At 46.0% G+C, this 12878-nt stretch overlaps 1 protein-coding gene across 3 annotated transcripts in view; it reads right to left on the minus strand.

Annotated features, from left to right (window-relative positions):
- Cog6 (component of oligomeric golgi complex 6) overlaps nucleotides 1–12878 on the minus strand; it is an 86612-nt gene that overhangs the window by 9005 nt on the left and 64729 nt on the right. The window contains exon 19 of one of the 3 annotated variants that reach the window (XM_055596803.1): nucleotides 10621–10723. The exons of 1 other annotated variant lie outside the window; for it this stretch is intronic. In XM_055596803.1, coding sequence (XP_055452778.1) covers nucleotides 10621–10723 — 103 coding nt within the window. Of the gene's footprint in view, nucleotides 1–10417; nucleotides 10724–12878 lie in introns of those variants that run through there. One more of the 3 variants, XM_055596805.1, reaches the window with a different exon arrangement.

Raw genomic sequence — 12878 nt, forward strand, 5'->3', positions numbered from 1 at the left:
TTTAAAACCGAGAGTGGAGCAGCAAATCAACCATTTGCTATAATTCTTCCTATGGTTCTTAATAACTCTGTGCCCTCAAGCAAAATTACTTGGAGGCTTCTCTTCTGTAAAATGGGCTAATCCTTACAAGTTTGTTGTGAGAATTACATGCACGCATAGACACACAGCACTTGATGGAGAATCCAGCTGAACAGTCAAGCATTTGGTTAGATGGTCTGCTAACATCAGTTTTCCTCCCAAATCCTCCAGCCCAATTAACCTCATCCTCTTGGCAGACAAAGGGAGGACTTTGCTTAGGTCAACCCAACCACCTTGCCTGGAACTAGGCCTGTGTACAGTAATTACCCACACACTTTGGCTTGCTTGCTCCACTCCCTTCACCTTTGACCCGGTCTACTCACTTCGGTTCACAGTGTGGCGAGCCAATATCACAAAGAAAAGGAACATTTCCTACCTTTGAAAAGAGTGGGCAGAGACCCAGCAGACTTGTGGTGCCTGCCACTTCCCATCTGTAAATTTCTCAAAACACTTTCCAGTAAACGATCTCTTAGGGTTCATATTGTGATGGATGATGTGAAATGTCTCAGTCGCTGTGTGCCTTCCAAATAAAATGGTTTCTTGAGAACATACAGTTGGCAAATTATGAATGGGAGATGGTTTTCACCAATCTTCTGTTTGCACGTATACTAGAATCTCAGAGGCATTGTAGAAATTAGCCAACTAGCAATGGCTTCTGCTTGGTCCCAACAGCAAACTGACAGCATTGCTGTGGGTAAATAACAGCGTCACCTCCAGAATGCGGAGCCTGAAGTCAGCAGGCTTCGGCAGAAGTGGCCTCTCAGAGTTGATCTTCCTGAGAGCACGTTAAGAAACAACCCGCACTTTCACTGTTTAAAATGTATGTCACTGTCACAAAGTTGAACATTCCCAGTTCCATTGTGAATGGACCTTCCACTATCATTATCCCGGTAGGGTGGGATGGTGTAACCCCTGCACTTCTTACTCCCCACCCACTTGGCCGAAAGGCTGCAGGATCCCACTATTGTGCAGAGCCTTTTCCATCCCTCCCTATTCTTCCACTCTACACTAGATATATTTAAACAGGCTGGGCTGGGGTTGCAGCAGCCCTCTTTATCTGCCTTTGCATTCCTTCCTCTGCCTATTCATGCTGCTGCACAGGGCTGGACCGGCTTCCTGAAATCTCGTGGGATATGGGGGCTTTTCTCCCTCTAGCATGGCCTCTGAGCCTGCTTGTTTTGGGTAGCTAATTTCCTCCCTCTTCTCACTGGAGTGCACAGAGCTTCCTTTGCTCGGTGTGGTCGCTCCCTTGCACCACTGAGAAGTTTTTCAGAGCCCCGGACCTCCCCATGCTCTTGAATTTCCTGCTGTCACAATGCAGGATTTCCTGCCTGGAGATGTATATGGTGGAGGCACGGCTGGCGGCTGGGCTCTATCCTGACCACACCTCACGGGTGTCCTTCTCCTCGATGTGCAATACATCATGTTTATGTCCCGGGGTGATGAGCTCTGTCCCTCTGTCTTCACTTTGATATATCATTTCCTTTGTTCTCCTAGGCTGAATAAACTGCAAGGTCCTCTGCCATCTACCTATCCTTAATCCTGTTTTGATTTCATAAGCTTTTCATGTTTGTGTGTTTCCAACTTTAATTGGAAGGATTTCTTTAAAATAAAGTTCAAATAATTCAGAAAGAAAGTGTTTCATGAAGTTTAATCCCACTAAAATCTCCTCCAGTACCCTATTAAAAACAGAGCATAAGTAAAATAAATAAATAATTAAATAAATAAATAAATAAATAAATAAATAAATAAATAAATAAATGACGGTAGAAACACCTAAGAGTGCACACTCCAATCTTTTGTTCTGTTGGGCCAGTGTAACATCCTGACAACTCCCAGAGGTGAGTAAGTCCCAGCTTTTCCGCCTTACTATTGGAGCTGAGCCTCAGAAGTGCCCCTTCCTCGACCTTCATCACCGCAGCACAACACCCATGTTCCCATCAGACAGTTCAGAGTCATTTCTGTTGGCCACATCAGAGTCACGAGGGTGAAGCAGTTACATTTGGTCACGAACAATGCTGCCAGCCCGAGAGTGGGCTTCCCTCCATCCCAGCTCAGTCTGTGTAGCTCATCAATTTCAACCCACGGGTTCATGAGGCAATGCCCACTCAGGCGCTCCAGTGATTGAATGGCCTGGGTTCCACGTGTTGACACCAACTCTCATTCTTGCGCATCCATAGACACCAGAGTACCCTCAAGAAGACACTGGGAACTCCGGAGCCACCTGCTTCCTTTAACAGATGTTTGGAGTAGGAACCAACTCTAAGGCCCCAGTTCCATCCTCTTAAGGAACTTATTTGGCCAGCCTCAATCTTCCTTCTTATCCCTGGATCTTTACTAAGAACCTCATCTCCATCCAAACAGGTTTCCTTAACTTTGAGTAGAAGAGAAAAAGGACTTGGAAATCTCCTTGCAGACACTGGCCGTGTGAATTGTTCATTCCCTCTCAAGAGATTAAAACCTTCCATTAATTCCACCTCAGTAAACAGCCTCCTTGTTCTACATTGCGAACTCCCCTTGAGCATCCTGCTGTCAGCTGTATCCAACGCTTAAGGCATCTGGTGCCGTTGGATGGATTTGGTGCTCCTCCGTCATCTTTTCTTTCAAGGTGGCATCGGTCTACCCCAACTCCCTGTTGGATTTTCCAAACTAATCCGAGCCTTTATTGATAGACTTGCACTTAATGCTCGTAGCTCTTCTGTCTGTCAGTTGTCATGGTTCCAAACACCTGAGGCAATTCAGCTGGAAGGAAGGAGGAAGGGCTTATTTTGGCTGGTGTTTTCAGAGGTCTCCATGCATGGTTCTCTGGCATTTGCTCTGGGCATTTGGTCACATGGTGGAAGCACGTAATAGACAGAGGGAGCAGCCAGGTCCCTAGACTCTCTCCAAAGACATTTGACTCCTTCTAGTAGGCCCAACTTCAAGGCCTACCATTTCCAAGCACCACTGAGTGGCAAGTAAGCCACCATCACATGGAAACGGGAAGATATTCAATGTTATTTCCCTAGCAAACTGCTTCTGCCCCCTGTCCCAAGTTTGTCTCCAAGGCAGTCCATCCATAAGTGTACCTAGAGTCTTAACAGCTAAAACACTGTCAAAAGTCCGAGTGCAAAGTCTCCTCAGAGGAACAAAGAAAGCCCTTAGGCCTTGGCCCCTACAAAAACCAACAGGGCGGGTTATAAACTTCCCCTATGACACAGCTTAAATGTCCCCATTCCAGAAGTGGGGAATAGCAGTGAAGCCCAAAGAAAGAGGAAAACACTGAAGGACAGTGTCTCACATCCGTCAAAAACACATGGTGTGAGCTCCAAAGAGCTTGGGACCTTTGCTGCCTGCTGCCTACAGTCCCTACACGGATACCCCTGGGGCTGGCCCCACAGCTGCCTCTCACATTGTTCCACGATCCTGGTACCTCTAAGTGCCTGAGGTTGACAGGGAAGCTTTGGCTTCAGCCTCACAGGTTCACCGCACGTCTCCCTGTCATAGCCTCAGACTCTGTCCCGTGGCATACCGGCATTCTAGACTTTTCTTTTGGGACTGCAGAAGAAGCCTCTGTGGCTTGTGCTAGTAAAATCAGCATTACCTGGACACCCTAAGGCCTGCCCATGCTAAGAGTCATACCAGAGCCCCTGCACCATGGCTACGCTAGGGTCTACATTCCTCAACTGCTAACCATAAGAGAAATGAATCTCCAGGAAACGGTTCTACAGGTGCATGCCAAGCACCCGAGACTCTCAAAACTAAAATAGTTTAAGTAAGTTTAATTTAAGCTGCAGTGTTTCCAGATCTCTCCACTTGCCTTTTTCCTCTTCACTTTTACTATCTACTTAACTAAAAGCAGCTAGCATCAATGTGTGTGTGCAGCCTGGATTTCCTGCTGCCTTGATATTTCTTCCACCATGGCATTCAGCCTTACACAGCAGAGACACAATATAGTCAAGTTCTTTGCCACTGAGTACCAAGGAAGGGCATTCATGCAGTTTCCAACAGCTCTTATTCCCATCCTCTTATGGTTCTGACTGAGTCTAACCATTTCTGCTCACATTTTTATCAGCATTATCTATTTATTTTAGGAAAGCCAGCATAAAACACTTTTACTGCGATAATAAAACTGGAAACTTATATGTGGTTCAGGGAACGGGAAACAAAAGCATGATTTCTCTCACCACATCTCTTCACAGGAAAGCAAAGGGAGAGGAGGAGCTAGAAGGAGAAAAAGCCAGGAAGCTGAGATCAGTCACCGAGAATCAGAACCCCAGAGATGCTGAAGCTGTAGCTGCCATCATCACCTCTCAGAGAGCACTCAGGGGTTGTCTTGACAGCCTGGCTTTTATTGGCTCATAACAAACAGTACCTCCAAACGTAATCCTAACATGCCTAAAGGACACAGCTTGGATAGTTACAAGATTGCAAAGTCCTGAAAATCCACCAGAGAAAGCATAGGACAAGGGAAACTTAAGCCAGGTCACAAAGACGGCTTCAAAGGACCCTGCTGGTCTCGTGACAGACTCCTGTACTGTATAACACAGGAGTGAAGGGGCCTGTTTTAGAGGTCAGAGGGTTTCAGACTGTGAGAGGTGCTGGACGACAAAGGCTCTCTTGGAGTTTTTCCAGTTCAGTCTGGGTAGGGCTTTAAATTTAAAAGGACATAGTTCCTACTGAAGAATAGCAAACACAGCCCTCAACACTGCGGAACCTATTACAGTCCTGCAGCACTACAGCCAAAATGTCTTAACTGTATAAAAGAGATAAAATTCACCTAAAAGTAAAAATTCTTATAACTAACCCCAAATCCAACATTCTAAAACAAACTCTTCATGTGCACATTAACACTCGAGAAAACACTTACTTGAAAACCTAGATCCAAAAGGCTGGAACTGAAATTTCACTCCAAGACAAAATGAGTACCTTGAAGTTCATGACATCTGGTTCAGATCAAGCAATCGAGAAAGGGGAAGAGAAGATGAAGGTGTTCAAAGCCGCTGGAATGAAAGTATGTATTCAGTAGGGTAGATAGTATACATGGGACACAGTGAAACCTCGGAAAAAGCTCCAAATGGATTTGTGTCCCTGAGTCTGGTGGCACCAGCTCATTCCATGGCAGAGCTGTGCGCAGGGAGCTAAGGGAAGAGGCCTCTTTGGGCATTCTAGGTTTAGACGCTCTGCACTGAAGACAGTAGTGGCATGTGTTAGGATGAGGCCTGGGTGCCCCGAGGCCTACTCTAGAGAGATCAGCAGCTTGGATCTCTGACCCATATTCATCTGGGGCCACCCATCCTTCCTAGCCCTAGATGGCCTCCTGCTGGCCTGACATAAACGAAAAGGGCCTGCTTCTACCCCAGGAGGAACTGGAGTTCTTTCCATCTTCAGGTATGCCCGTGTTGTGCACCACGCAGGTCTGTGAGCCCAGACAGGTGAGCCCGTCGCTGGGGCTGACGCTCTCCATCAGCACTCCCATGGCAGCGGCAGCGGAGGACTCCAGGGGACTGGCTCGGACCGGGAGCAGAGGGACCCCCTAGCAGTCTTCCATCAGTATCCTGGACTCCCCCGGAATGGTCGTGAATCAATGCCTTCAAGTCATCCCAGGCTTTGCCCTGCCTAGGTCTGCAGAAGATTCCCAAAGGCTGCGGGCCCACATTGTGAGCCGTAGTCACGGCAGTAATTGGAATGGGCTGTTACTCACGCTTCCGTCCGCGGGCAACAGAGGAATGGGTCAACTTCAGAGGAGTCTGGTTCTAATACGACTCACGGCTTCAGAGGTTTTCAGTCGATATTTGATCGTGGCTTGCTTTCAGTCACGGGATAAAGTGACGCAGTATGGCGGAGACACACGCAGGGCAGCAAAGCTCACCACTGCATGGTAGTGACGAGAAGAAACAGGAAGGGGCCGGGGTCAGTGTCTCCCCAGTATCCTCGGGGGGCCTGGCTTTCCGCTAGGCCCAGTTTAAAAGGCCTACCATGTAAGCGCCTCCTCACCACGAAGGCCTTTAGGGAGCACTCAAAACCCAGCCCTGCAAGTGACACAAGTGACTCCTGCACCTGAGGCTCCCTGTGGGCAGACTCTGCCAGGGACCTGCTTCCAGGACGCTCCCGAGTCACGTGAACAGAGGCACTCAGCTGACCGCGCAGGCGGTGACAGCCCCGCCAGCAGTGAGGACTCTTCATCACTCTTGTCCTCCCCTACCCCGAGGGAGCCACACTACATCTAGACTGAGCTGACCCCAGGTCCAGCCAGCTACCCCAAGCTTGCCTCCCGGCCCACACTTTCTTGGCCACCTCCAGCCCAGCTTTCTGCTTCCTGTAAGTCTGACTGTAACGCCACCTTCGTAAGTGCAGTGTTTTCAAAACGACTTCACCCAAAACAACGGAAAATGCCCCCAGTAAAGCCAGAAGTCAGGTTTGTCTGTGACATTTGTTTTACAGTTGGATCTGGTGACTCCCAGCTTACAAATGAAGCAGGCCAACAGACAAGCGGTATTCAGGTGTCCTGCGATTAAAATGCAACAGAGTCTAGGCTCTCGGCTGGTACGGAGTCACCTGTCTCCGCTGAAGACTGTGTCGAACAAGGACGAATGTCTGGCCAAGGAAGCTTAGCTTGAACTCGCATGTAGTCTGGGTTTTGTCCTGTTCAGAGTCACAGTGAAAACTGCCAACTGCAGCATCTTTCAAAAATAGTCACAGGTTCTCACTCCAAGAACTTAATATGAAGCAAAGAAGAAAGTGAAAGAATTTAAGAATACCGTTTTCACTTATTACATTTCTAGGTAATGTCATTATCCTGACCTTGTGGTAACCAGGATTTTTGTCAAAGATTGGATATTTACTTCCATTTAAGAAGTAGGCATTTCTTAACAAAGGGCCTGCTACTGAATGATACAGCTTTGTCTCCACCTGCAGGAAGGAAAAGAATTATTTCTTGGTTGTAATTCATAAAGCCTCAAAGACTCGTTATAAATGAAGTATAATCAGTAACTCATAATTTACTCAGTCATTTTCCCATCATAAAGTAATTATTGGATCAATGGAGGGTTAGTCAAAAGAAATATCTAATTGGTGTCAACCATTGCGCTTCATTTATAACTTAAAAAAAATTGTGTATGGGAATTTTCCTGCATGTATGTCTGTGCACACGTGCATGTAGTACCAGTGGAGCCCAGAAGAGGGCGCTGGATCTTCTGGAACTGATTTGTAGATAGTTGTTAGTTAGCAGCTTTGTGAAAGCTGGGACCTGACCCCTAGTCCTCTGCAAAAGTAGTAAGTACCCAGCCATTTCTCCAGCTCCTTATTTTTAACTCTTTAATTGAAGTCTATTATACATATAGAAATGTCCAGCTATCAATGCACAGCTTGATGAATGACCACAAATGGCCACAGCTGTGTAACTGTCACCCACAGCTAGACTATGAAACCATTCGGGAAACTCATGCTCTGCGCTTACTTTTGAATAAAGAACCAAACCGTTAATTCTTTACCAAACCATCAGTCATACCGCAGGAGAAAGGACAGTGAGAGGTAGGTGAGAGGCTGTAGGATGTGGTTTTGTCCCTCAGCACCATGGTCCGGGAGCTGCCCCTGAAAAACCTGCTTCAGGTTTGGGTTAGTGTCAGCCTTCTACGGCTCCCTGCTGTGGCTTCAGACTCTCAGCTTGGGCTTTTGTTCCAGTCTGGGTCTAACTTCATCTTCGATTACAGGAGGTGTTCCATAGGACTCATCCCTACGAAAACCGAACAGCACCTGAGTTTTTCCTCCCTGGATGCATTCCCTAAGGATTTCTCGAGGAACCACGGCTCACAGTATTTAGGGAGGAGTCTTGTCTGACCAAGACGAGAGTGAGGTACCGACAGGTTCCCTCCATCTTCTGGGCAGAAACTAACATTCTGCACCCACATCAAACAAGCGGTCGGGATCCTCTGTATACGGCCCGAAATGTAACTGCCAACCAAAATAGTTCTGCAGCTGTTGTTAGGTTACCTGAAGCCTCTGCGGCAAAGCAGCTTGTGACTATTATAGTTTCAGGGAGCTTCTCGGGTTTCTTTTGTTTCAGACAAAGAACTGCAGTTGGACCCTGTCCTGGTTTGGAAAGAAATCGACAGAGCTCTTCTTTAACCACGAGTCAAGACCGACAGAGTGTCTAGTCACACAACACGCTGCCAGCGCTTACACTTTTCTGTAGAGAATAGCCGATAACCATCCCCCCTTAACTGACATCTGTGGCTGCTAGTTTTCTAATCACAAAGTCTCTTTCCAGGACGAGATTTAGAATCAGTTGAAGATTCCATCTCCACCCACTGGTCCATTCGGAGAAAAAACAACTTCACCTGTTGATGCTGCAAACTCAGGAAAAGGGACACAAGCGAGTAGGAGGAGAAAGACAATGCAAAACTCAGCAAATATGCTACAGGGTTGCTGCCCTCCCCCCCCCCCCACTTGAAAATGTCTTATTAAAATCACTCGTTAGACATCCCTAATACCGGACGGTTCTTGTTAAAGTTATCAGAAAAAAATACAAGTGGATTCTTTTCAGCCAGGGTTAAGTCCATCTCCCACGGGGAGGCTGCCAGGTGCTTTTGGTATCAGGGACATAATAGCTCCTCTAGCGCTCACACATTGTGGGCACGCTTTAGCTATTCAAAACCAGATGGAGGAAATCGAGGAGTGGGGAGGGGAGGGATGGAGCTTAGAGAATGAATAAAAAAGACAAAATGGCCCCAGACTCTTCGCTACGGCTCTTCGTGGGTTGAAAGCCCACATTGTGTGAAGCAGTAAATGCTATTCAGCATCATGAACTGCACCAAAAGTGCAAAACTGCCCTCCTCTAGCCGGCCAGTTTCTCATATGACCAAAAAAGCCCTTTTCGTTAACTACTGTGGTTCTTTGTCCTATGGCCCACAGTCATTTCATATTCTCAGGGAAACATAATTTTTTTAAAACTTTCTCTAACTTGTCAACTGATTTTGCACAGTCCAATGAACAGAGATGAATTCTCAGACCTAATTTGATTAATAATAAAAAAAAGTTCTCCAGCCAGCCTGCTCTTAAGTGTCCATTTATTCTATGAGAGAGTCCCCCCTTCCTTCCCTTCTCTAAAACAGGTCCCCTCTGGGTTCCTGTCCCCACTCCCACCCTCCCCTTCACCTCTGTCTACTTTGCTTGGATAAGAGCCTCACAATGAATAGGCAACATTTTCAAGAAAAGGGGGAGGGCTGAGGAAGTGTTAGAGGCCAAACGGAGCCCTTGGAGGAAAAGGAATTCAACGAGTGATATAACTCAATGGCATTCACTGTTGCAGACAGCAATGAACTTTTTACTTAGCCGGTAGCAGTTCATTTCTGTCCTCCACTCATTTGAGACCATTTTCCAAGAAGAAAAGAAAGCCATGTGGTTCTCAGCATCATCTCGACACAGTGCAGAAGGCCTCTGCCTTTTCTGCTAGACCTTTGTGCTGGGCATGTACAAACTCCTCTCTTTGTCTCCCCGCCTGCTTCCTTGCATGGCATTCTTTTGTATGAGCAAACGGGGAAAAGTTGGATGTTTTGCCACCCATTTGGAAAAGTAAAGTTTGCCTGGAAAATAATATGTGTGCCATAACTTGGTGTAATCTTTCATGTGCGAATGTTCTTAGGTTTCCCTAAATAACAGAACACAACATGAAACACCCGAACATCTATCTCAAAGCTGGCTGAAAGTCTAATGCCCTAAGAAACTGCAGGTCTCTTTTGTTTCTTCTGTGTTAATACAGATGCCTGATGAGTAATAGTAATTTTCACTTGCCATGTTACTTTCTGTAAATTACTTCATTTCAGACAAAAGGTATGTTTCCTTCAGGAAGAAACATATCTTCCAGGACACACGTGCTATCGGGTGACATTTACGGTCCCTCGTGGTCCTGGCTTTCCTTGCTTGTTATGCCTCTCAAATCAATGTTCTTTTACATTTCTTTTGATTAGATACGTGGGGTGGGGTATCTGAAATCCCTGTCTTGTGTTTGCAGGACCACTTGCTGATGCGAGGGTTATATCTGGGAGAAACAAATCCTCATTTGGATTTCTGGTGTGAACTTGCTGCCTTTGTAAGTCCAAAATTAGAAGCTCTCATCATTCAGCTTACTGCGATATTCCTGGAATATCGCATGCACTTTTACCACAGGAGATGAACCGGTGTCTCCGAGATCTGACACAGTTATAAACTTATATGTACCTCGGCCGCCTGAAGGTTTACTCCAAATCAGGAAATAGTGAGACTTTTCGTGGCTCCTGCTGAGTAAATGGTTGTTAATTTGACTTAATGGAGGATGAGATCTATATAGATAATTTGCATACTAGATTCTTGAACATTCTTACTATATTTATTCATGATAGTTCAGTTATTAGAAGTTAAACCAAAATGCCCCCCCCCCTTTTTAATGACATCAGAGACACACTTTAAGGTGACTTCAGGTCAAACTTCCAGAGAGGCTCTGCTCTGATGAAATCACAGGAAGCATCTGAAAGAGTCTATTCAGGGCTCCTGGAGTCTCCTGGAGGCATCAGCTGACATTCATACCTCTGATTTCCGCAGGACCCCTGGGCTCCATCTGTGCCCCTCACCTCCACTCTGTTGAATCTGAGAAGTCACAGCCTGGAGGCACTTTGCCAGTCTACTTCCTCTAGTGGGCAAGAAAAATAACAAGATTTACAAAGAAGAATGTGTGCTATCTGGCCCGACTCCCCAGACCAGGCAAGAACAGTGCTCTGGTTCATGGAACTCCAAAAGGACCCCATGGAGATTAGCTTGCTTATGTAATAGGGGCGAGCAGTCTGCACCTCCATGTCAAAGAGGGCAACATAAGAGGTCCAGAACAGAATTAATAACCAGCAAAACTGATAATATTTATTAATCACTTAGACATATGCCCTGTATTATGTTAAGGTCCTGACAGTAAATTCTTTTTTTTTCTTTATAAGGCAGGTGTTAGTGCCATTTCTGTCTTACAAGTGGAAAAACTATGGCTCCAAGATTAAAATGAATCACAATGGTCAAATAACATGATGATTCATATGCATGCAAATGCTTGGAAACACCTTCCAAACTTGAAGTATAATTCTACTGTCTTTGAGCTAGTGGTAGAGACCAAAAAAAGAAAGAGCAGAGTACCACCTGAGTGATGGTGGAGTTCAAGACATTTCTCCCATGTTAACTGGCTCTGTCATGGATTTCTCCCTTTCAGGGATGCACACAGCTTTTGAAGTGCCGCATCCAAGTCACCAGTACACAGGGTTTGAAGGCAGACCATTACCTTCTACCATCCTGCCCTTCCCGGTAGCAGAGGAGATCCTCTTAGGATCCGCAGCTCTGACAATCAGCGCACACTCGATAAATATTTCATCTAAGCTTCAGAAAAGTATGATCTATTTCTAGAGCCCCAGCAGTCCATTGACAGCAACATCCATAGCAGCTGGCCAGGACCACTCCTTTCCTCGGATGTTGAATTAATGCTGGCTGAGACCTTTAGCCTAAGCCTTCCTTTCAAGGCTCCAGACAACGTTACCATTATGTACAGCACATAACTCCAAGTAGGGCTGTGACATCATTAATCAGCTTCTCTTCTGGGCCAGTTCTGACCTGAGGATGCACCACAGATGCCTTAAATACATTGGATATAATGTCAACCTACAGGCCTTAAATATGAACTACCTTACATCATCTCTCACTTTTGAGCTAGGAGTAACATAGAAACAATTCACCTCCTTGGCTGAACTTCTCTGGCAAATGGCTATTCCCCTTGAGAATTGTCAGGACTCAGCTTTCAGAATGTTGACTCTGCGGCCATGTTATGTATGTATGTATGTATGTATTTCTTTATTTGCTGCCATCTTATTAATAGGATTGATTTTTATGTCAGCACTGGGCTGAATCAGTGCTAGCACTTGACGCTCCCCTACACATGAAGTTTGGAGTGTGTTTAGTCTTCCTTAGAAAGTCTTAAACAATTTTTCAACAAGTAACCGTTATTTGACTCAATCCCAAAGACTATATAAACTATGCTTTCTTCATTACCTACTTCTTGGGTTCCAAGATACCTAATACATATTCTGTTCAGGGATTCAGAAAGTCCATGGTAAAATACTTCCTAAGTACTTAGAGCCAAAGGAGAATGGGAGCATGTTGAGATTTTCATCACAGGGGCAAATACTCAAGACGAACATTTTAAAGCAGGAGGGATTGACGTGAGTCATGTTTTCAGTGGTCATAGGCCATGGTTGGATGGTTGTGTTGTTTCTGGGTGGTAAAGTAAAAAGAACATCATGGCTGAAATGTGTTGAAAAGAGAAGCTCCCCACTCCATGGTGGCTAGGGAACAGAGGGCCAGGCTCAGGCCAGGGCAAGGACAGCTTCAGGGGCACATTCTCAGCTAGGTCTGGCCTCCTACAGTTTCTGGCACATCCTCAGACAGGGCCACCAACTGTAGACCAAACCTTTAGCACGTAAGCCAGCAGGGAAATTCCATATTTAAACTGGGGCCACTGACCTTAACGATATGCAAAAGAGAGTGAGGAAGTGTTAACTTGGTGCTAACATTTCAACGTGTTTCATCTTCTGAAGGGCAGACGCCACCAAGTCTTCACTTGTCACCTCTCCCTCGCAGCCATGTGGCTCCTCCTCCACCCTGAGCAGAGTTAGCGTCCCCTAAGTAACACAACACTTTTCACCCCTCACCCTGGCCTCGCTTACCTCCCAACAGCTTCCACGGTGTCCACTGTGATAACACCTGACAAACACCCCTTCCAGCTTCACAAACCCTTCTACATTGGTCAGTCTTAC

This window comes from Psammomys obesus, unplaced genomic scaffold, assembly GCF_907164565.1.
Source record: "Psammomys obesus unplaced genomic scaffold, mPsaObe1.curated_primary_1811, whole genome shotgun sequence".
NCBI classification, from domain to species: domain Eukaryota; kingdom Metazoa; phylum Chordata; class Mammalia; order Rodentia; family Muridae; genus Psammomys; species Psammomys obesus.